At 31.0% G+C, this 24,897-nt stretch overlaps 2 protein-coding genes across 2 annotated transcripts; both read right to left on the reverse strand.

Annotated features, from left to right (window-relative positions):
* Positions 1 to 2,146: 2,146 nt before the first annotated feature.
* LOC142632045 (cytochrome P450 CYP736A12-like) lies at positions 2,147 to 7,667 on the reverse strand. The gene is made up of 3 exons (XM_075806471.1): positions 6,928 to 7,667; positions 2,474 to 3,305; positions 2,147 to 2,376 (listed from the first exon to the last, which is right to left on the reverse strand). The coding sequence occupies exons 1-2, from the start codon at positions 7,603 to 7,605 to the stop codon at positions 2,478 to 2,480; spliced, it is 1,506 nt and encodes a 501-aa protein (XP_075662586.1). The 5' UTR covers positions 7,606 to 7,667; the 3' UTR covers positions 2,147 to 2,376; positions 2,474 to 2,477.
* Positions 7,668 to 18,142: 10,475 nt separating this feature from the next.
* Positions 18,143 to 23,444, reverse strand: LOC142631874 (cytochrome P450 CYP736A12-like). Its single transcript, XM_075806205.1, has 3 exons — positions 22,695 to 23,444; positions 18,403 to 19,234; positions 18,143 to 18,307 (listed from the first exon to the last, which is right to left on the reverse strand). The coding sequence occupies exons 1-2, from the start codon at positions 23,370 to 23,372 to the stop codon at positions 18,407 to 18,409; spliced, it is 1,506 nt and encodes a 501-aa protein (XP_075662320.1). The 5' UTR covers positions 23,373 to 23,444; the 3' UTR covers positions 18,143 to 18,307; positions 18,403 to 18,406.
* Between the last annotated feature and the right edge of the window lie 1,453 nt (positions 23,445 to 24,897).

The following is a 24,897-nucleotide window of genomic DNA, read 5'->3' on the forward strand; positions in this document are numbered from 1 at the left end:
TCCAGCAAACCTACACCTAAATTGGTAAGCAACCCACCACCACTGAGCAACCCAAATGCATTACTTACCATCAAAACTACCGATTCAAACTCAAACTCAAACCCAAACACCCCCCCCCCCAATAAAACCCACCACCATACTCAAACATAAAACCTAAACAACCAGCCGTGGCCTCCACCAACACCGTGAACAAAACCAAAATCCCTGAGCAACTCAAAACTCAAACAAGAGGAACCTAGTAGCAGCTGATTCAAACAAACCCTAATAGCAATCTAACCCATCGATTTAGCAACTACTGAAATGAAGCCTAGAAATACCAATTCAAACCCATCCATTGATTCTACCACTGATTCAAACCACACCCACCGATTTAAACCCACAAAGCCGCCACCAACACTATCAAAGAGAGCATGACTTTGGTCCAGTCAAGAGAGAAGAGAAGCAATAGAGAGAGAAGAGAAAGAGATCAATAGCTGGAAGAAGAGTGAGGATTGGTTTAAGAGGGGGAAGTCTAAGTTTATTGAGAGAGAGAGAGAGAAGTGATGAGCGATGGAGATTGGTGAAAAAGGAGAGAGGATATATTTTATTTTTATTTGGGAAATGAGAGAATAAAATATTATAAAAAAATTTACATCCCGAGCTGTAGTGGGTTGTAGTGGGTTGTACATATGAGAACCCATTGTTCACTATTGCTAAAATATTTTAGCAATGGCAACCCAGTTAAACTAGATTGCTTGGGAATATATAAATATTATGTAATGAGGCGTATTATATATAAAGTAACAATTACTTCAAGTATTGTCTTTTAAAAAGAAAAGGAAAATACATGCACACACACATGTACACACACACACACACACACACACACATATATATATATATATATATATATAGAGAGAGAGAGAGAGAGAGAGAGAGAGAGAGAGAGAGAGTACTCACATTTTTTGTGTGGAAAAAAGATGAATTGAATAGAAGAAATTATATCAAATTTATACAAAATAAGATGCAGAGAAGAATAGTCAAAATATAAGAAAGAAAAAAGATAAAGGAAGTTTAATGGTAACGTAAAATGTAGTAGAAAGATAATGAGGTAAAGAAGAAGGAGAAAAGTTGGAGAAGTTAAGTATAACAGTAGATATGAAATAATAGAGAGAAAAGAGTTTTTTTTTTTTTTTTTTTTGTTGAGAATAAGGAGAATAAAAGTTTAAAAAGAGAAAACAGAAGTTGAACATAAGTAGCGAAATTTACAGAATACATTAATTTATATATATATATATATATATATTATTCACAATTATAACTCAAAGTTGGATGCTAAAATTAATTTTGTTGATTCACAGGCACTTGAAATAGTGTTGACTGTGTTGATGTCTTTGCAGTGGGAAAAATTGAATGCTTTGATATAGCTAATATTACTGTTGAAATGTCTTTTGATAGTTAACAAGATAGTGAATATTCTGAGTGCTTCAAATGCCATTTAAAAATTGTAATTCTTTTTTTTCTTTGGCGTAGAGCTTCTATAAGGATCTAGCAACTCCAATATGTAAATGATCTTAACACTCTTAGCACTATCAAGTTTGCAACTCAGTGGTTTACCAATTATTATTATTATTGAAAAGTTCAAATATGTTAACTTAAGTAGACATATATTGTTTCCTCAGAAGATGATCTTGCATTATAACAGGCAATATGTAAAAAAATCCCGTTAATCGAGACGATGAAGTATGCCGAATATTTTTCAAAGGTTGGTGTCTCTTACAAAATTTCCTTGCTCTAATCACTGAATGTAAGTTGTAACATTAAGCGAACTAAATGCCCCATATTTGTGTACTAGCAACAAGAATGCATTATGAGGTTTCTCATGGGTTGAACGAGTGCTTTTCATTTGTTATTAGGGCAGATACTTCTTATGGATCCTCTATATCCCCATGAACAAAGTGTTTTCATTAATTGTAAAAGATCAGGAGTAAAGGCAAGTGAGAAATGCTCCTTTGCCTAGTGTTGAATATGTTGCTTTGATAACCAAGTGCAGCATTCTAGAGGTTGGTGGATGAGTGCCAAAATTTGGTGTTGACATTATTATAAATAAACATCCATAATCAGTTTTTCATAGATATTGCACACCAACGAGAGAAATTCACAAAATTTTCTAATTGTACTACTTGTAAAAAGGTACTTGTCGCTAAAAATCTTAACGAATTATTTTAAACATTTAGTAAAAGTCTCCAAGTTGTGAGCTATGACATTTTATTTTTAGGAGGACACAGTACATTTCAATCCAATAAACAAGGTAGGCTAATATTTTATTTGAGGTAACATAAAATAACTTGGTGCTGCAATGTCTTCAACTCTTCTTATGGAACCTTTTCGTTTGACCTAAAAAAAAAAAAAAAGATAGATGAAAACCTCCCATTAAAACACATCAAGTATAATTAAGAAAACTGCTTTAAAGATTAAATAATAATTATCTTACCAGTTTAACCAAGTAGGCGATAGGTTGGCATCGCGAGTAAGTGCTTGGCTCTTGGCATTGATAGCCCAAACTTCTCACTCATGTCCAAGTCATTAGGCAACATGCCATTAGGGAGCACCCAATCAAAACAATGCAGCAGCTGAGCGAGAACATAAGTGACGGTTGTAAGCCCTAATTGTAATCCAGGGCAGCCTCTGCGACCGGATCCAAATGGGATAAGCTGGAAGTCACGTCCCTTGAGGTCTATATTACTATTTATGAACCTTTCAGGGTAAAATTCTTCCACATTATCTGACCACACATGAGGATCTCGTCCAATAGCCCAAGAATTTATGATTACTAGCGATTTCTTGGGTATGTAATATCCACTAATCTCAATGTCCTCCATTGATTCACGTGGGATTAGAAATGGCGCAACAGGATGTAGTCTGAAGCTTTCCTTAATCACCATACTCAAGTATGTTAAATTTGCTACATCTGTTTCCTCCACCATCCTATTCATTCCAATTACACGTTCTAGCTCATCCTGTACATGTTTCATTATCCGTGGATGCCTCAGGAGTTCAGAAATAGTCCATTCAATGATAAAAGCTGAAGTGTCATATGTAGCCGTAATCAAGTCTATAAAGATACCCTTGATAACTCTTCGATCAATTTTACATGAATTCTCATTAGAGGGATTCATGGGTTGATTCATCAAAGAAAGTAAGATGTCCATAAAGTCCTTTTCACAACTTTGTGGACCACAAGGAATTTGTTCATGCTCCTGGATAATGTTCTCCAATACTACATCAAGAGTCTTGCTAATTTTCTTAATGCGCGGTGTCAATCCCTGAGGGCAACGAATGGTTAGAAAATTAAGTAAACAATACCATTTCTCAAAACCTAAATCGTTGAGACAAACGCCGCAAAAATCTTTGTCTAAAGGATAGAAAGTTTTATAATGTCACCAATTTTGCTAAAGGATAGAAAGTGTTATAGAAAGTGGTAATTACTGATTTTAAACATTTTATTGATGATATATTTATTGATTTTTGATTATTTTAAAATTTTGCAAAAGTGAAGGATATAAAGACAAGATGTAATTTAGAAGTGAATTTATTGAAATTCGCATCTAATAAAAAAAGTAACTTTAGCCATCCAATTAAAAAATTCTCATCCAAAAATAAGTTAATTACTGAAATTACTTTAAAACTAACTTGTAACTCTATGCATATACATGGATACACTTAAAGATATACAATAAAATGCATAATATAATTCATATATATATAATTTAAATACTATTAATAGTCATTTTTATATTTTGTTGACTCTTTAAAAAATTTTGTAAGGATATTATTAGGTATAAAATATAAATTGTCCATGTTATTTATTTATTTATTATTGTGAAGCATTTTTTTTAACAATTCATTTACTTTAAATTTTTTGAGTTTTGTATTTATAACTCGATCATTTGGATAAATATTCACAATGTGGTCCCATATTTAATTCTAAAATTAAGAAATTAAACTCTTTATAAACAAATAATTTAGGACACAATCACCACGCACCCTTGGTGCAGTGGTCACTCCACCAGTATAAATACTAGTGGGGTGTGGGGGGTAAGGGTCGGGATTCAAGTTTCTAGGAGGGAGCTTCATACACATATACACTTAGATTAAGTTAGAGTATGAATTCTATTTTGTATAAAAAAAATTAGGACACATGGTGCAAAATTTGAATTCTATGAAATTTTAATTTGAGTTTCTTTCAGTTTTACCTATTATTATATACTAGCATGTAATTCCATGCATACGTATGGATGCATTTAAAATTTTAAAAAAATTTATTATAATAATATAAATAATTAGTCAAATTATTATTTTTACAAAACCATATAACACATGCATTCATGCATACATATAGATACATTTAAAATTAAACACAATTTTTATCATAAAATATAGATAATTAGTCAAATTATTTTTTTAAAGTAAATATAATTAGTCACATATTAAAATTCTTACCTAAATTTAATACTACTTGTGATCATTTTTTTCCTAATTTTTAATAAAATAGAACATGTGGTAATTTTTATTTTATTTATTTTTTGAGAAAAATGTGGTGAAATTTATTGAGTATATGTAATTGATTTTTTTTTTTAAATTTTTTTAGTTCATTAATATTAGATTCTTAGTATTTTGCATTCATTAATTCACTTGATAGAAAGATCAAAAAACTCAAGTAGACACATGGCATATGCTTAAGTGGATAATTATGGTGTAGTCCTCACATAAATTTAGACACATGCAAAATTGGATTATAATTTCAAATTCTATTTCAACTTTCTCTAAGTTTTACCTATTTTATATATATATATATATATATATAGATGACTTATAAATTTGATTTTTTTTAGTTATATGATTATGTTTTTTATGATTTATTATATTGGACTTCTCATTTTTTATACTAAATTAACTAATTTGGCTCAAAAATTTAAAAATTTAGATTAGATGAGACACGTGGCGCAAAATCAAACTCTAATTAAAATTCAATTTTTACATTAAATTAGTTCACTTGGTACAAAATTCTAAAATTTCGATTAGGTGAGACATGTGGCACAAAATTATACTTTAATTGAATTTCAATTTGAAATTTAATTGAATTTTCTCTCTGCTTTACTTATTATATATATATATATATATATATATATATATATATATATATAGATTACACATGGTGTTACTCTCTCTCTCTCTCTCTATATATATATATATATAGAGAGAGAGAGAGAGAGAGAGAGAGGAGTTTTTTTTTTTTTTTTTTTTTTTTTGAGAACCCAAAAATAACAAGGTTTAATGTGAAAAGAAAAAGTTAGTTTATTTATGGGTTAAAATTAGATAAGCTTCTTTAGGTTAAAATTATATATATAGTGTAAGTTGAAGTAATATTACACCACTTAATAATTTTTTATTAGATGAAAATTTTGATAAATCTACCATTTGATCACATTTTTACATATACCCTTTTTGTTAAAAAATTGCTAGATTATCAAGGATTAATAACTATGCCTTTTATCAAAGGATTAAATTTCATTTTTGTATGTTACATATACATACAATATGATTTTATAGATATATAACACTTATTGGTACGAAATACACCACTTAATAAATTTAATATAGATACCAAATTTCATGTCTAGCAGATATTATTTAGGGTAAAATAAAGATGTAACTATAGCATTTTTTCTTGGGTTGTTGCATTTCTTTTTCTACCACTTACAATCAATCACATTAAAATTGTGGCATAAAAGTTATATCTTAAAATTTTTCTTTCTATAACACTACATACCAATGGGGCATATAAAGTGGGCAAGGGAGGGCCAAGGAACATATTTTTTTGCAATAACTATTGCCATAACTCTAACATGACCGAAAAACAATATGCTCATCTTTTAATATAGTAGGTCATTACGGATTTTCTTTCCCCCAAGAATAATCATTTACTTCGTATACATGCATGGCACAACAGCTAAAACTTGTGGATGGACCCAAAATTATTGAACCAGATGTTGGGATATTTGCGTTGTAGAGAAAGTAAATGGTAGGACAAAAATTTAACAATAAGCTTGTTTTGAGGTGTGGTGGGCCATAATATATAATCTTTTTTATTTTATTTTATTTTATTTTGATTTATAATGTGCTAACAACTTAGTTTATTGTAAAAGTGTTATGAAATATATTGGTTTTTTTAAATTTTTTTTTTATCTATGATATAAATTTCATTTTAACCTAATTTAAGTGCATGTGTGTTTTATAAAAAAAAATGTGTGTGCAACTCCCACCCCATTCATAAGAATTTTGTATTTATAAAATAACCATTACACCAAAAGTGTTTGATTGTTTATAAGATATATTATGACCACAGAAAATTTTATGTGCTATTAATTGCAAATATTGTCTGCCAATGAGTAGGGTATGAGAGAAGATTAGTTAATTAATTATCAATAAGGAAAAAATAAAATAAATAGTAGTAAGAGAAATGCTGAGGGAGAGATTAAAACAAGAAAATACTAGAAAGAAGAAAAATTATAAATAGTAGTAAACGAAGTGTTAAAACCACATATCTTAGGATTTATTAATTGAGTTAACTAAAACTCACAATTAAACAACTCATAAAAATTAAAGACTTAGTATAAATATAATTCACTAAATTATATGACTTTCATGGGCTTTCCACTTTGAGATCTGGCTTTTACTGTGAAGTTGTAGCCGCTACTGAGACACTTTTGGGCCAACAAAATTACTAGGTGGACGAAGAAATAGGCATGAAATGTAAAAGAAAAATCGACTGTTTTTAGATTCTCCAAAAAATTAAATTAAAAAAAAAAAAAAAAGCAATTAAATCAATGGCTAAGTTTATCAAAGGAAGAATATAGTTGAAAAGATAAAGACATTGAAATATACCTGAAGATCAAGTGCCCCAAGGTAAGGAACATAATCTGCTAGATTGAAAAACCCCATCACCATCATGTTCAAGGTCTCCTCAATAAGTGCCTTCAAGTCGAATCTATGATAATGGCTTCGACCAAATACCATTCTACGTGTTGATTCCTCAATGAGTTTGCCCACCTTCTCACTAAGGTCCACAACCTCATGTGCTACCGCAGCTTTTTTCAGTGACTGTACCAATGATCCTACTAGCTCCTTCCTCATAGGTGCAAATGACTCTATTTTTGAAGCACTCAGAAGCTGCGACGCAATGAGTTTCTTAAGGCTGCGCCAATATGGACCATAGTCGGAGAAAGCAATACCTTTAGACATGCCAATGATCTCGGAGGCTTGGAATATAGGTCGGCTGGCAAAAACGGCGTCATGGGTCCTTAAAAATAGCTCAGCAGTTTGGGAAGATGAGACCACAATAGTTGGGACCTGGCCAAGCCGCAATGACATTATGGGTCCGTATTTTTTGGCTAAGTTTTCGAGAGCACGATGTGGGCGGCTACCCAACATGTAAAAATTACCAATAAGGGGTAAAGACCGAGGACCTGGTGGGAGTACTAGTTTACGTCCTTTTTTAGGCATGAGTGTCCAGATGATGGATCCAAGGAGTAGCAGGAAAATCGCGAATGTTAGTGGAGACATTTTGGAAATTGAGTTGGCTGAGGAAGAAAGGCTGCTAGAATGTTGGCGATTGGAAGGTTTGTTTTTTCTGGCTGAGTTGGAGATTGGAAGGTGTTGGGATTATATATACACTTTTGAGAGTGGAAAATCCAAACTAAATCTAAACCAATTTTCAAAAAAAAAAATAAATAAATAAAAAATTTACTCAATTGATGTGAATTTTAAAAATCTATTTGTTAGATTATATCTTCTTATTATATTTTTTATACTTACAAAATTTCAAAAAAATCAAATATTAATAATTATTTCATCAATCAAATATTTAAATTTCAAGTTTTTGTGATAACAGATTATGCATAAAAAATAAGTTTATTAATCAAATGTTAATTATCATTCAATATAGATGAAATTTGACATATATGTTAAGAATATATAATATAATGATTAAATTGTTAAAATTCACAACAAATAAAAAGATAATATATTTTCAAACTAGTTTACCGATAAATTTTCCCTCACATTTTTTTAACACAAGATTTTGAAATGATTACATTTTTTTAACACAATTTTGAAATGAGATTCGAATGATAAACGTGTAAGGTTTAACCAATAATGGTAAGGTCCCACTAGTCGCACACCGACACATACAAACTGACTCGGATTATCACTTCTTATTGCCAAAAATATGTGGACCTCACCTGTTACCTGTTGAGTAGGGATGACAATTTTTCCCTGCCCCGCTTGACCCGCCCCTCCCCGTTTCGCCTCGTGCGAGTTTTTCCCGCCCCGCAAAGGTGATGGGGCGGGGATGAGGCGAGATTTTAGACCCGCACCACTGGGCGGGGCGGGGATGAGTTTACACATTTTAGACCCACCCCGCCCCGCTCCATCCCGCGTTAATAAGGATTAAGTTGTAATTTTTTCATACTCTAAAGTCCTACTATTTAACAAAAATACCATTAGCTTATTTTATTCTACCTAATGTAGTTCTGCCTCTCTTTTCTCTCAAGCAAAGTTGGAAATAAGGTACCGATTTTAACCTTTTTTTTTTTTTTTTGTATTTTCATTCATGATTCATATGTCTTTCTCAACTTACTTTTCATTATTAGCATAATATGAAATTTTTGTGTCATACTATAATATTTTTGTTGTGACATTGTCTTGTTAAACATTTAGATAATATTATTTAGTTTTTGCTAAAAATTAGTTTGATTTGATAGGATAAATTTATTTAAAATTTCAAGTATATTTTTAATATTGAAACATGTCATTTTATTTGAAAAAATGATAATAGTTATAGGGAAAATTAACAAGAAATAAAGTTTTACAGTGTAAGGCAGGGCTTCGTGGAGCCTTAAGGGGTGGGATGTGGCAAGAAATTTTTCCCGTCATGCGGGACGGGAGGGGGATTGGGCAAGAAAAATCTATACGGGGCAGGGGCGAAGATCCCATCCTTCGGCCCCGCCTCGCCCCATTGCCATCCCTACTGTTGAGGAGGATCGGATACTCAGAAAATTAAAAAATAAACAAGGGCAATCTGAACACGTGTCAATTTCGTGCACAAAAAGCACAGGTTACTGCACATTACATACGTCTATCCTTTGACGAATAGTATTGGCTTGAGTTTCTTTCTTGGTAAATTATTGGCTTTGAGCTTCGTAACTAACATATATAGGAGGATGTATGTTAGAACAATTGTATGCAAACTTTCCTCATAAGTCATAATCTATTACTGTCTTTTTAATTACTTTAAGTTTTTTTTTTTCCCGACCCTTGTTTCGTGGTGGCCAATCAGTCGAGTAAAAGGAGGAAAGAAAAAATCTATAAAAAAATTTCAATCATTGTACTCTATTTCATTCATTTTACACATGTTCTCTCTCTCTCTCAGTGGAAAAAATTAATTATTGCAAAAAAAAAAAAAACAAAAAACAAAAACGAATGCAATCTACAGATAACAGATCAACCCATTAACACAAGATATTTGTAATTCTTTGACATAAAGAAAAAAAAAATGATTATGTGGAAGGCAAAATGAAGAAATTTTGTAGTAATGAGCTACTTGACGTAACCATAAATCATCGATAAAAGTTCCTATTTTCATATATGAGTAATGTTATATACAAAAAAAAAAAAAAAAGAATTGACAATTATTTTAATAGCTGTTAAATTGGTAAGTCTTCATTGGTTCTTATTTAAATTTAAACTTATTATTGATATTTTTTTTTTATCTGTCACTAATAATCTGTTGTACTAGCAAGTATCAATTTTTTTTTAACAGACAGAGCTCACAATCACTGCAATTAGGAGACTTGTAACGAGCAGATGCAGTTTGGCATTTATCTAGTAAGCTAATGGTTTTTTATAAAATCTTTTTTTTTTTTTTTGGGGGGGGGGTTTGGGGGGGGGGGGGAGGATTTGGAGATTCTTCAAAGTGGCAGGCGTTAATGGGATTCTGAAAAGGTGGGTGAAGAGAAGGATTTAACGGAGAAAATAAGTAGATTTTTTGAAGTTGCAACGTTGTTTGGTGATACTAATAAGTAGCCACGTTGTTTAAATTTAAAAGGACATTCTGCAATACATGATGTAGGATATTATACTAAATTTTGGCCTGCATATTTTATATAATAGAAACAAAATAACCTCAAAAAGTCATAGATTTTTTTCACTAAATAATTAAATATGGACCACATCCCCTTCACTCAGTAGTCACTTTCTCTCTATTGATTCCTCACTTATGTCGGCCTTACCTTTTGGGAGTATTAAAGAGACACTCTTTCTATTAACTATATAAAAAGCGGCTATGTGTTTTGGCACTGTACCGTTAGTGTTTTTACATTATGTAGCACTGTAGTATTTTTTTTTTCTTTTCGTTTATTCAACCTTTTTGTTTATTCAACTGGCACGGTAGTTACAGTGCCTTTTTTTTTAGTAATCGGTTTGTATTTTTTTTTCTTTAAAATATTGATATAAGCTAACATTTATATTGTTATACTGACACAACAAATAAGCTGACATAATATTTTCACAATTATTGACGTATCAAGCTCTTACAAGTCGAAATAAAATAATAAAATAAAATATGAGATTGGTTTTTTTTTTTTTTTTTTTTCAGTAATCGGTTTGTGGTTTTTTTCTTTTAAATATTAATGTAAGCTGACATTTATATTGTTATACTGACGCAACAAATTTCACAATATATTCACAATTATTGACATGTCAATTTCTTACAAGTTGAAATAAAATAATAAAATATGAGACTGTAGCCAACCACAACTGAAAATATATGTTTTAAAAAAATGTTACAACACTTATTGTTATCACAATATTTTCACAATTGTTGAAATCTCAATTTCTTATAAATCAAATAAAAAAATGCTATGTCCATAACATTTTAACATTAATTTCTACAGTGCCTAAAGTTTTTTTATTTCCCAGTAATTGGTTTGTTTTTTTTTTTTTAATATTTATATAAACTGGCATATATATTGTTATATTAACACAATAAATTTCACAATATTTTTACAATTATTGAGGTATCAATTTCTTACAAGTTGAAATAAAAAAATAAAATATGAGACTGTGATAAACCACAATTGAAAATAAATTTTTTGAGAAAATTTTACAACACTTATTGTTATCACAATATTTTCGCAATTGCTGAGATCTCAGTTTCTTATATATCAAATAAAAAATTGCTAAATCCACAACATTTTAACATTAATTTCACAACAAATCATAGGTAAGCTATTATTGATAGATAGCACTGGAGCTACAATGCTTTTGGTTTATTCAACTGGCACTGTAGCTACAGTGCCTAAATTTTTTTTTTTTTTTTCCTAGTAATGGGTTTGTGTTTTTTTTTTTCTTTGAAATATTTATGTAAGCTGACATATATATTGTTATACTGACACAACAAATTTCACAATATTTTCACAATTATTGACGTGTCAATTTTTTACAAGTCAAAATGAAATAATAAAATATGAGATTGTGACTAACCATAATTGAAAATAAATGTTTTGAGAAAATATTATAACACTTATTATTATCACAATATTTTCACAATTGTTGAGATCTCAATTTCTTATAGATCAAATAAAAAAATGCTAAGTCCACAACATTTTAACATTAATTTCTATCGTGCCTAAAGTTTTTTTTTTCCCAGTAATCGGTTTGTGTTTTTATCTTCTTTTAAATATTTATGTAAGCTGGCATATATATTGTTATACCGACACAACAAATTTCACAATATTTTTACAAATATTGAAGTATCAATTTCTTACAAGTCGAAATAAAATAATAAAATGTGAGACTGTGACCAACCACAACTGAAAATAAATGTTTTAAGAATAACAATAACAATGTTATTAGTTTAAAACCAATAATAACTTGTCATTTAGAATTTGTTCTAAAAATGTTATGAATGTAACATTTCTCTTAAATAAAAAAAAAATCTATTTGGATCCTAAAAATGAAGATATTGTGAAAATATTGTGATATTTTGTTGTATACTTAGACTTCTTTTTTAATATAGTCAAATTGGATAAGTTAAAATTCACGGATTCACACACAAAATTTATATTAATTTTCTCACTACTGGGCCACGTGCAGCCAACACTAGTTATATATAAATAGATAGAGTGACTGAATAAGTGTATGACTGTACCTATTGCAACATATTCACAAGTGACAAGGCACCCGTATTGTAGTGACTTCAGTTTCTTTTATTTATTAACAGTGGTGCATAAAATCTCCCACATATCAACAAACCTATGGGTTCACGTACTATCCTTTCCATATTTTTTTTTCATCCTCTAAAAGGTAGCGATGTATGAAGAAAAGGGGCAACCCTATAGATCACTTTGATTATAGTAAACGATTAACTCCAAAAAAGAATGAATTATTGGAAATGGGAAACTCCAAAGTATTTGTCCTAACACAAAGGTACATATTCATTGATAACTCTCCATTATCTACAGACAAATATGCATAACAAGCTTTTTAAATATTTGCACACCATAGAGAGAAATCTACAGCATTTTTCAAGTGTACTACTAATAGAATCTTGACTTAGTTGTACCATATAGATAATTTGTCTATAATTCATTAACAAACTCATTTAAGTGAAGGCAAATATCATTTTAAAGAAAAAGATTTCTTTGTGTGTGCACTCACAAGCCAAAGTTTTGAACTCACATAAACGCCCACAAAAGTGATCAGGAATCCGTAATAGAAAAAGGGACACAAAAATAGAGAATTTTTAAACTGCTTGCCGTTCCTATGAGGAGAATATTACCTATGTTCTTATAGCATCATTGATTAAAGTTTTTAAGCTAAAACGTTAACAAAAAGTCCATACAAAATTTTTCCTTCTTTTTATTTTTTTTTTTAATTTTCAAGTACAACTACTGAGATTAAAGGAAATATATTGATCTCGATCGTGTAAGGAAAGTGACCCAGTTCATTATTCTCTCTGAATAAGCTACTGCATCTTTACGCCAAGGATTTTGTGACCAAGGAGCTTCTTGATCTTTATTGTTGATGAACTCAAGAACTTTGCAGTCGACAACTTCTTCAAGTTTCTAGAGTTAGTTATGTACTGGGATCTGTGCATCATTAGTTAGTCATGTACTAAGATTTGTGCATTGAATGAAAAGATTGCCGCTACAATACAAGTCCAATTGGGTATTGGAGTAAAGATTCAACTGTAGATTGGTATTTCGGGATAGGCCAAAGGGTTTGGTAAGATTCCTTATACTTGTAACCGCTTGTGATTGATAATAGTGGATTCTTGGGAGTGGTGACCTTAAAATCACCCGGTGGGGTTTTGTCTCGATGGTTTTCCCTATTCGTAAACAAATCATCTGTGGTAAATTTATTTTTCGTTGCAATTAGATAATTTGGTGATTTGTTTATGTACGTTTTTAGACCCCTTAAACACAACCAGTTCAACCTAGTTATTTAGCCAAGTGATTAACTTAGGTAAATTATGCAGATCTAGGTTAACACATATAAATCATATCATAATAAAGTGCAGAAAATAAAGAACACAACAATATGATGACCTAGGAAAACCAAACCGGTAAAAAACCTGGGGAGGATTTAACCAACTAAGCTCAAGGTAAAACTGAATCCACTATGAAAGAATTGAAATTTACACAATAGCGACTTAAACCACTAACATCCTATTACTACCTCGAGTAGAAAACTTACTATTATGACCACATGACATCTCCAAGTCCACGGACTACTTCTTTCTTGAATTCCCAACAAGCACAAGCACTCCCGTTTGTATATCTTTAAACTCTTGAATTTGCAATTGAATTGATCACCAAGCTCTTAACATCAATCTAGATCTTGATATCCCTAAGTTTATGTGAAGGCAAACACCTCTAGATCTTACAAGAGATTCACACACACAGCATAAAGAGCATCCCTTAAACGTGGCTAGGGTTTTCCCTTTTATACCTAGGGCAAAACATAAAACCCTACACGTAAAACGGGCTCAGGTTAAGTTGGAAAATTCTGCAGAAAAATAATCTGCACGAGTTTCAATCAGTCGAGTCTAATTCTCGATTGATTGAGTTAGGCACATTTACACAGTAAATCTTGCAGCAACTCGATTCCAACTTTACATAAAAAACACATACTTTGAGCACGTTTAAACAAGATTAAACCGTTTTGATCATGGTTTGCTAACAGTACAAATTAGAGTTCTAATACATTTAAACCTAAAATCTTAGAACCCAATAATTTGTTTTGCCACGCTATTGTATGTAATTTGATCTAATTAATTAACTTGGTTAATTAATTAATTTGCAAGGGATTAATTCATTTTAACCCAACATACCCAGTTACAAGTAAAGTGCATTTTGTCAAAAAATTAGCCAATTACATAAAATATGTCTTTAACAGTTGAGTTATTGGCTTGCCTACTTATGATAGCTAGTACTCGCATACTATGTATATATTAAATATTTTATTCACATGTTTTGAATGTTCTCTCTCATGTTACTTATGTGTATATCTCACATGTAGGAGTGGCAATTTTTATCCATATCTATGAACCCACCCATTATTCACCTTATTTGGATAAGTCTTAACCGAACCTATTTGAATATTTGGGTTAAATGGGTAAAGACCCATTTGGTTATTTAATTAGATGGGTCTTTAAATGGATAAATCTACTAATACCCACTAAACCAGTCTAAAATTTAAATTTAAATAAACCCACAAATACCCACTAAACCCTTCTAAAATCTAAAACTTAAATAAGCCAAAACATTCGGCCCTCAGTCTCAGTTTCACTCTCAGTCTCACTCTCCTTAAACACTTTCCCTCATATTTTTTCAGTAACCAAACAAAAGAGCAACTCTGAGCCTCACAACCTTCAAGTCTGCAAAGAATAAATACCTGTGGCCTGTTGGTGTCTTGAGTGGAATTCTAACTAAAAAGTCACAGGTTCAAGGTCCGGTACATGAATCTGAAACTATGGATTTTCCTCAAAATGAAAATACCTCTCTTTTCCCGGAATCCATTTTTCATCCCTCACTAGCAATAATTCCTTTTTAAGTTATAAAGTTCAAAAATCCATTTATCAGATTCTATTCTATTAATCCAATCCCCAGTTATCGTTATACTGTTTCACATTTTATAACTCTTAATACATGGTCCCTCCATATCTACCTCAAATCACTAAATGGACGTGAAAATACAGACCTGGGACTGGGATCCTATTGCTATTGTATAGTATACTGGTGAAATCAGTTTTGCAGACTAGAAGGTTGTGAGAGTCAGATTTGCTCTTTTCTTCAACTTCAAGGGTATGGTTTGACAACTTCAACTTATTAGTACCGATTTCATTCAAAGTAGGAAATCAGGGTTCCACTATACAAAAGAGCTTAAAAGGGTTATTTGAGCTGTGTGTAGCAATTTTTATAGAAAATTTCCAATTGATTAACTAACTTGTTACGTAGAAATAGATTGGATATCTGAAAGATACGCATGACTTGCATTATTAACTGGACAACTGCATTTAACTAAAAACAATATTTGTATGGACAAGTGTTTGTAAGGTAAAGGACGAGTTGGGTGAGAGAAAAAAAGAAAAAGAAAAAAAACCACTACAAATTTCAAAGGTTGAATGAAGCAAATTGGGACAAATATGTTGAGTGAAGTGACTTAAAGTCACGAGTTCAGCTATTGTCTTAGGAATTTTTCGGTTTTTAGTGTCTTTTGTGTAATTTTGGACATTCTAGGGGTATTTTGGTAATTTTGGGTGTTCAAGGGTATATTGGTAATTTTGAAAGTGTAGGGGGCATTTGGGTCATTTTGGGTATTTTGATAATTTTGGAAGTCAATAGGGTATTCAACTAGGTATAACAATTTTTTCCTGCCCTACTTAACCTGCCCTACTCGCTTCGCTCCGCACAGGTTTCCTTGTCCCACAAAGGTGGTGGGGCAGGGATAGGGCAAGATTTTTGCCCCGCACCACCAGGCGAGGGCAGGGCGGGAGTGGGTTTAGACTTTTTAGACCCACCCCGCTCCGCCCCTCCTGTCCCCACCTCGCCCCGCGGGTTATAATTGTAAATTTTTCACACTTTAAAACCTTACTATTTAAATAACCATATTAATATTAACTTATTTTATTATACCCAATGTAGTTCTTTGCCTTTATTTTATTATTATTTGTTGTATTATGAGATTTTTTTTATTTTTTATTTTTATGATAGTCTTGTTAAACACTTAGATATATTATTCAATTTTTTTCTAAAAATTGATTTGATTTGATGGGATAAATTTAGTTGTAATTTCAAGTATATTTTCATGAATGAAATAGGTTTCATTAAACAAATTGTACTAGTTTGTGGCAATTTCTAAAATAAAAATAAGAAAAATAGACTCACATACACACGCCCCAATCTAAAGACACATGCACACAAGAGTCACATTGCCAAAGACTGAATGTGAGACTAAACCTAATGAGGAGAAAAAAATAGGTTGTCCACAGGTCACACCGCACCATGTACAGGCCTAAGTACACCTCCAAAGCTTTTGTGTCTTTTCTATCCTCCAATGGCATGAATCACCATCTATCATGCTAGGGTTGGCTACACATTGAGTTCAGGGTGTTCAAATGAACACCTTAGCTTTCAAAATATATATATATATATATTTGCAGAAAAAATAATTATTATATATATAATTATTTTTGATCTAATCTATCTTAACCACCCTAATAGAAAATATTGAACACCTTAATTTGAAAATCCTAAAGATTTGGGTTCAAAAATATAATCTTGGCCCCACAAATATCCTTTGAAAGCTCAAATTTGTGTGAATACACAAGAGCTTGTTTAGACTCCCAATTAAAAATTACGGCTCGTTGCTTTTACTCTAACTTAAACTAAGTGGGAAATAAGAGTAAATGTGTGCAAACAACCAATAAATCTACTCTAAGCCATATTCATCAAATATCAACAATAAAATGAAAGCTAAAAGAGTAGGGAAGAAGGATGCAAACACAAGATAACACTAAGACGTGTCATTGAAGAGGAAGCCGAAGAACTCGGGGAAAAACCTCTCCGCCGCACTACAATTTATATATATATATATATATATATATATATATTATTCACAATTATAACTCAAAGTTGGATGCTAAAATTAATTTTGTTGATTCACAGGCACTTGAAATAGTGTTGACTATGTTGATGTCTTCGCAGTTGGAAAAATTGAATGCTTTGATAGAGCTAATATTACTCTTGAAATGTCTTTTGATAGTTAATAAGATAGTGAATATTGTGAGTGCTTCAAATGCCCTTTAAAAATTGTAATTCTTTTTTTTCTTTGGCGTAGAGCTTCTATAAGGATCTAGCAACTCCAATATGTAAATGATCTTAACACTCTTAGCACTATCAAGTTTGCAACTCGGTGGTTTACCAATTATTATTATTATTGAAAAGTTCAAATATGTTAACTTAAGTGGACATATATTGTTTCCTCAGAAGATGATCTTGCATTATAACAGGCAATATGTAAAAAAATCCCGTTAATCAACACGATAAAGTATGCCGAGTATTTTTCAAAGGTTGGTCTCTCTTACAAAATTTCCTTGCTCTAATCACTGAATGTAAGTTGTAACATTAAGCGAACTAAATGCCCCATATTTGTGTACTAGCAACAAGAATGCATTATGAGGTTTCTCATTGGTTGAACGAGTGCTTTTTATTTGTTATTAGGACAGGTACTTCTTATGGGTCCTCTATATCCCCATGAACAAAGTGTTTTCATTAATTGTAAAAGATCAGGAGTAAAGGCAAGTGAGAAATGCTCCTTTGCCTAGTGTTGAATATGTTGCTTTGATAACCAAGTGCAGCATTCTAGAGGTTGGTGGATGAGTGCCAAAATTTGGTGTTGACATTATTTAGAAATAAACATCCATAATCAGTTTCTTATAGATATTGCACACCAACGAGAGAAATTCACAAAATTTTCTAATTGTACTACTTGTAAAAAGGTACTTATCACTAAAAATCTTAACGAATTATTTTAAACATTTAGTAAAAGTCTCCAAGTTGTGAGCTATGACATTTTATTTTTAGGAGGACACAGTACGTTTGAATCCAATAAACAAGGTAGGCTAATATTTTATTTGAGGTAACATAAAATAACTTGGTGCTGCAATGTCTTCAACTCTTCTTATGGAACCTTTTCGTTTGACCTAAAAAAAAAAAAAGATAGATGAAAACCTCCCATTAAAACACATCAAGTATAATTAAGAAAACTGCTTTAAAGATTAAATAATAATTATCTTACCAGTTTAACCAAGTAGGCGATAGGTTGGCATCGCGAGTAAGTGCTTGGCTCTTGGCATTGATAGCCCAAACTTCTCACTCATGTCCAAGTCATTAGGCAACATGCCATTAGGGAGCACCCAATCAAAACAATGCAGCAGCTGAGCGAGAACATAAGTGACGGTTGTAAGCCCTAATTGTAATCCAGGGCAGCCTCTGCGACCGGATCCAAATGGGATAAGCTGGAAGTCACGTCCCTTGAGGTCTATATTACTATTTATGAACCTTTCAGGGTAAAATTCTTCCACATTATCTGACCACACATGAGGATCTCGTCCAATAGCCCAAGAATTTATGATTACTAGTGATTTCTTGGGTATGTAATATCCACTAATCTCAATGTCCTCCATTGATTCACGTGGGATTAGAAATGGCGCAACAGGATGTAGTCTGAAGCTTTCCTTAATCACCATACTCAAGTAAGTTAAATTTGCTACATCTGTTTCCTCCACCATCCTATTCATTCCAATTACACGTTCTAGCTCATCCTGTACATGTTTCATTATCCGTGGATGCCTCAGGAGTTCAGAAATGGTCCATTCAACGATAAAAGCTGAAGTGTCATATGTAGCCGTAATCAAGTCTATAAAGATACCCTTGATAACTCGTCGATCAATTTTACATGAATTCTCATCAGAGGGATTCATGGGTTGATTCATCAAAGAAAGTAAGATGTCCATAAAGTCCTTTTCACAACTTTGTGGACCACAAGGAATTTGTTCATGCTCCTGGATAATGTTCTCCAATACTACATCAAGAGTCTTGCCAATTTTCTTAATGCGCGGTGTCAATCCCTGAGGGCAATGAATGGTTAGAAAACTAAGTAAACAATACCATTTCTGAAAACGTAAATCGTTGAGGCAAACGCCGCAAAAATCTTTGTCTAAAGGATAGAAAGTGTTATTATGTCACCAATTTTGCTGAAGGATAGAAAGTGTTACAGAAAGTGGCAATTATTGATTTTAAACATTTTATTGATGATATAGTTATATATTTTTTATTATTTTAAAATTTTGCAAATGTGAAGGATAAAAAGACAAGATGTAATCTAGAAGTGAATTTATTGAAATTCGCATCTAATAAAAAAAGTAACTTGATCCATCCAATTAAAAAATTCTCATCCAAAAGTAAGTTATTGAAATTACTTTAAAACTAGCTTATAACCTCATGCATATGCATGTATACACTTAAAGATATACAATAAAATGCATAATATAATTCCTATATATATAATTTAAATACTATTGATAATCATTTTTATATTTTGTTGACTCTTTAAAAAATTTTGTAAGGATATTGTTAGGTATAAAATATAAATTTTTCATGTTATTTATTTATTTATTATTGTGAAGCATTTTTTTTTTCATGATTTATTTACTCTAGACACTTTGAGTTTTGTATTTAATAACTCAATTACTTGGATAACTATTCATGGTGTGGTCCCACATTTAATTTTAAAATTAAGAAATTAAACTTTTTATGAACAAATAATTTATGATACATGGTGCAAAATTGGAACTCTATGAAATTTTAATTTGAGTTTCTCTCAGTTTTGCCTATTATTATATACTAGCATGTAACTCCGTGCATACGTATGGATGCATTTAAAATTAAACAAAATTTTTATTATAATAATATAAATAATTAGTCAAATTATTATTTAGAAAAAACATATACCACATGCATTAATGTATACATATAGATACATTTAAAATTAAACACAATTTTTATCATAAAATATAGATAATTAGCCAAATTATTTTTTTAAAGTAAATATAATTAGTCACATATTAAAATTCTTACCTAAATTTAATACTACTTATGATCATTTTTTTTTTCTAATTTTTAATAAGATAGAATGTGTGGTGATTTTTATTTTATTTATTTTTTGAGAAAAATGTGGTGAAATTTATTGAGTATATGTAATTGATTTTTTTTTAAAATTTTTTAGTTCATTAATATTAGATTCTTAGTATTTTGCATTCATTAATTCACTTGACACAAAGATTAAAAAACTTAAATAGACACATGGCATATGCTTAAGTGGATAATTATGGTGTAGTTTTCACATAAATTTACACACATGCAAAATTGGATTATAATTTCAAATTCTAATTCAACTTTCTCTAAGTTTACCTATTATATATATATATATATATATATATATATATATATATATATATATATATAGATGACTTATAAATTTTTTTTTTTTAGTTATATGATTATGTTTTTTATGGTTTATTATATTGGACTCTTCGTTTTCTATACTAAATTAACTAATTTGGCTCAAAAATTTAAAAATTTAGATTAGATGAGACACGTGGTGCAAAATTAAACTCTAATTGAAATTCAATTTTTACATTAAATTAGTTCACTTGGTACAAAATTCTAAAATTTAGATTAGGTGAGAAATGTGGCACAAAATTAGACTTTAATTGAATTTCAATTTAAAATTTAATTGAATTTTCTCTCTACTTTACCTATTATTATTATTATTATTATTATTATTATTATTATTATAGATATAGATATATAGATTACACATGGTAAAGATATTTTTTATTTTTAATTGAATGATACCAAAGAGTTAGAAATAATTTTTTTTTGAGAACCCAAAAATAACAAGGTTTAATGTGAAAAGAAAAAAGTTAGTTTATTTATGGGTTAAAATTAGATAAGCTTCTGTAGGTTAAAATTATATATATAGTGTAAGTTGAAGTGATATTACACCACTTAATAATTTTTTATTAGATGACAATTTTGATAAATCTACCATTTGATCACATTTTTACTTATACCCTTTTTGTTAAAAAATTCCTAGATTATCAAGGATTAATAACTATTCCTTTTATCAAAGGATTAAATTTCATTTTTGTATGTTACATATACATACAATATGATTTTATAGATATATAACAATTATTGGTACAAAATACACCACTTAATAAATTTAATATAGATACCAAATTTCATGTCTAGCAGATATTATTTAAGGTAAAATAAAGATGTAACTATTTCATTTTTTCTTGGGTTGTTGCATTTCTTTTTCTATCACTTACAATCAATCACATTAAAATTGTGGCCTAAAAGTTATATCTTAAAATTTTTCTTTCTATAACACTACATACCAATGGGGCATATAAAGTGGGCAGGGGAGGGCCAAGGAACAAATTTTTTTGCAATAACTATTGTCATAACTCTAACATGACCGAAAAACAGTATGCTCATCTTTTAATACGGTAGGGTCATTACGGATTTTTTTTTCCCCCAAGAATAATCATTTACTTCGTATACATGCATGGCACAACAGCTAAAACTTGTGGATGGACCCCATAAAATTATTGAACCAGATGTTGGGATATTTGCGTTGTAGAGAAAGTAAATGGTAGGACAAAAATTTAACAATAAGCTTGTTTTGAGGTGTGGTGGGACATTATATATAATCTTTTTTTCTTTTTTTTTATATTTTGATTTATAATGTGCTAACAACTTAGTTTATTGTAGAAGTGTTATGAAATAAATTGGTTTTTTTTTTTAATTTTATTTTTTTATCTATGATATAAATTTCATTATAACCTAATTTAAGTGTATGTTTGTGTGTTTTATAAAAAAAAGTGTGTGAAACTCCCATCCCATCTATAAGAATTTTGTATTTATAAAATAACCATTACACCAAAAGTGTTCGATTGTTTATAAGATATATTATGACCACAGAAAATTTTATGCGCTAGTAATTGCAAATATTGTCTGCCAATGAGGAGTAGGGTATTGGAGAAGATTAGTTAATTAATTATCAATAAGGAACAAATAAAATAAATAGTAGTAAGAGAAATGCTGAGGGAGAGATTAAAACAAGAAAATACTAGAAAGAAGAAAAATTATAAATAGTAGTAAACGAAGTGTTAAAACCACATATCTTAAGATTTATTAATTGAGTTAACTAAAACTCACAATTAAACAACTCATAAAAATTAAAGACTTAGTATAAATATAATTCACTAAATTATGACTTTCATGGGCTTTCCACTTTGAGATCTGGCTTTTACTGTGAAGTTTTAGCCACTACTGAGACACTTTTGGGCCAACAACATTACTAGGTGGACGAAGAAATAGGCATGAAATGTAAAAGAAAAATCGACTGTTTTCAGATTCTCCAAAAAATTAAATTAAAAAAAAAAAAAGCAATTAAATCAATGGCTTAGTTTATCAGAGGGAGAATATAGTTGAAAAGATAAAAACATTGAAATATACCTGAAGATCAAGTGCCCCAAGGTAAGGAACATAATCTGCTAGATTGAAAAACCCCATCACCATCATGTTCAAGGTCTCCTCAATAAGTGCCTTCAAGTCGAATCTATGATAATGACTTCGACCAAATACCATTCTACGTGTTGATTCCTCAATGAGTTTGCCCACCTTCTCACTAAGGTCCACAACCTCATGTGCTACCGCAGCTTTTTTCAGTGACTGTACCAACGATCCTACCAGCTCCTTCCTCATAGGTGCAAATGACTCTATTTTTGAAGCACTCAGAAGCTGCGACGCAATGAGTTTCTTAAGGCTGCGCCAATATGGACCATAGTCGGAGAAAGCAATACCTTTAGACATACCAATGATCTCGGAGGCTTGGAATGTAGGTCGGCTGGCAAAAACGGCGTCATGGGTCCTTAAAAATAGCTCAGCAGTTTGGGAAGATGAGACCACAATAGTTGGGACCTGGCCAAGCCGTAATGACATGATGGGTCCGTATTTTTTGGCTAAGTTTTCGAGAGCACGATGTGGGCGGCTACCCAACATGTAAAAATTACCAATAAGGGGTAAAGACCGAGGACCTGGTGGGAGTACTAGTTTACGTCCTTTTTTAGGCATGAGTGTCCAGATGATGGATCCAAGGAGTAGCAGGAAAATCGCGAATGTTAGTGGAGACATTTTGGAAATTGAGTTGGCTGAGGAAGAAAGGCTGCTAGAATGTTGGCGATTGGAAGGTTTGTTTTTTCTGGCTGAGTTGGAGATTGGAAGGTGTTGGGATTATATATACACTTTTGAGAGTGGAAAATCCAAACTAAATCTAAACCAATTTTCAAAAAATAAAAAAATAAAAAAATTTTACTCAATTGATGTGAATTTTAAAAATCTATTTGTTAGATTGTATTTTTTTATTATATTTTTCATACTTACAAAATTTCAAAAAAATGAAATATTAATAATTATTTCATCAATCAAATATTTAAATTTCAAGTTTTTGTGATAACAGATTATGCATAAAAAATAAGTTTATTAATCAAATGTTAATTATCATTCAATATAGATGAAATTTGACATATATGTTAAGAATATACAATATAATGATTAAATTGTTAAAATTCACAACAAATAAAAAAATAATATATTTTCAAACTAGTTTACCGATAAATTTTCCCTCACATTTTTTTAACACAAGATTTTGAAATGATTACATTTTTTTAACACAATTTTGAAATGAGATTCGAATGATAAACGTGTAAGGTTTAACCAATAATGGTAAGGTCCCACTAGTCGCACACTGACAAATACAAATTGACTCGGATTACCACTTCTTATTGCCAAAAATATTTGGACCTCACCTGTTGCCTGTTGAGTAGGGATGGCAATTTTTCCCCGCCCCTCTCCGTTTCACCTCGTACGAGTTTTTCCCGCCCCGCAAAGGTGATGGGGAGGGAATGGGGCGAGATTTTAGACTCGTACCACTGGGCTGGGAGGAGCGGGGATGGGTTTACACTTTTTAGACCCACCCCGCCCCATCCGGCGTTAATAAGGATTAAGTTGTAATTTTTTATACTCTAAAGTCCTACTATTTAAACAAAAATACCATTAGCTTATTTTATTCTACCTAACGTGGTTCTACCTCTCTTTTCTCTCAAACAAAGTTGGAAACAAGGTACCGATTTTGACTTTTTTTTTTTTTTTTGTATTTTTATTCATGATTCATATGTCTTTCTCAACTTACTTTTCATCATTAACATAATATGAAATTTTTGTGTCATACTATAATATTTTTGTTGTGACATTGTCTTGTTAAACATTTAGATAATATTATTTAGTTTTTGCTAAAAATTAGTTTGATTTGATAGGATAAATTTATTTATAATTTCAAGTATATTTTTAATATTGAAACATGTCATTTTATTTGAAAAAATGATAATAGTTATAGGGAAAATTAATAAGAAATAAAGTTTTACAGTGTAGGGCAGGGCTTCACGGGTCTTCGTGGGGCCTTAAGGGGCGGGATGTGGCAAGAAATTTTTCCCGTTATGCGGGGCGGGGCGGGGGAGAAGATCCCATCCTTCGGCCCCGCCTCGCCCCATTGCCATCCTACTGTTGAGGAGGATGGGACACTCCTCAGAAAATTAAAAAATAAACAGGGGCAATCTGAACACGCGTCAATTTCGTGCACAAAAAGCACAGGTGACTGCAC

This window comes from Castanea sativa, chromosome 4 (assembly GCF_040712315.1).
Source record: "Castanea sativa cultivar Marrone di Chiusa Pesio chromosome 4, ASM4071231v1".
Lineage (NCBI taxonomy): Eukaryota > Viridiplantae > Streptophyta > Magnoliopsida > Fagales > Fagaceae > Castanea > Castanea sativa.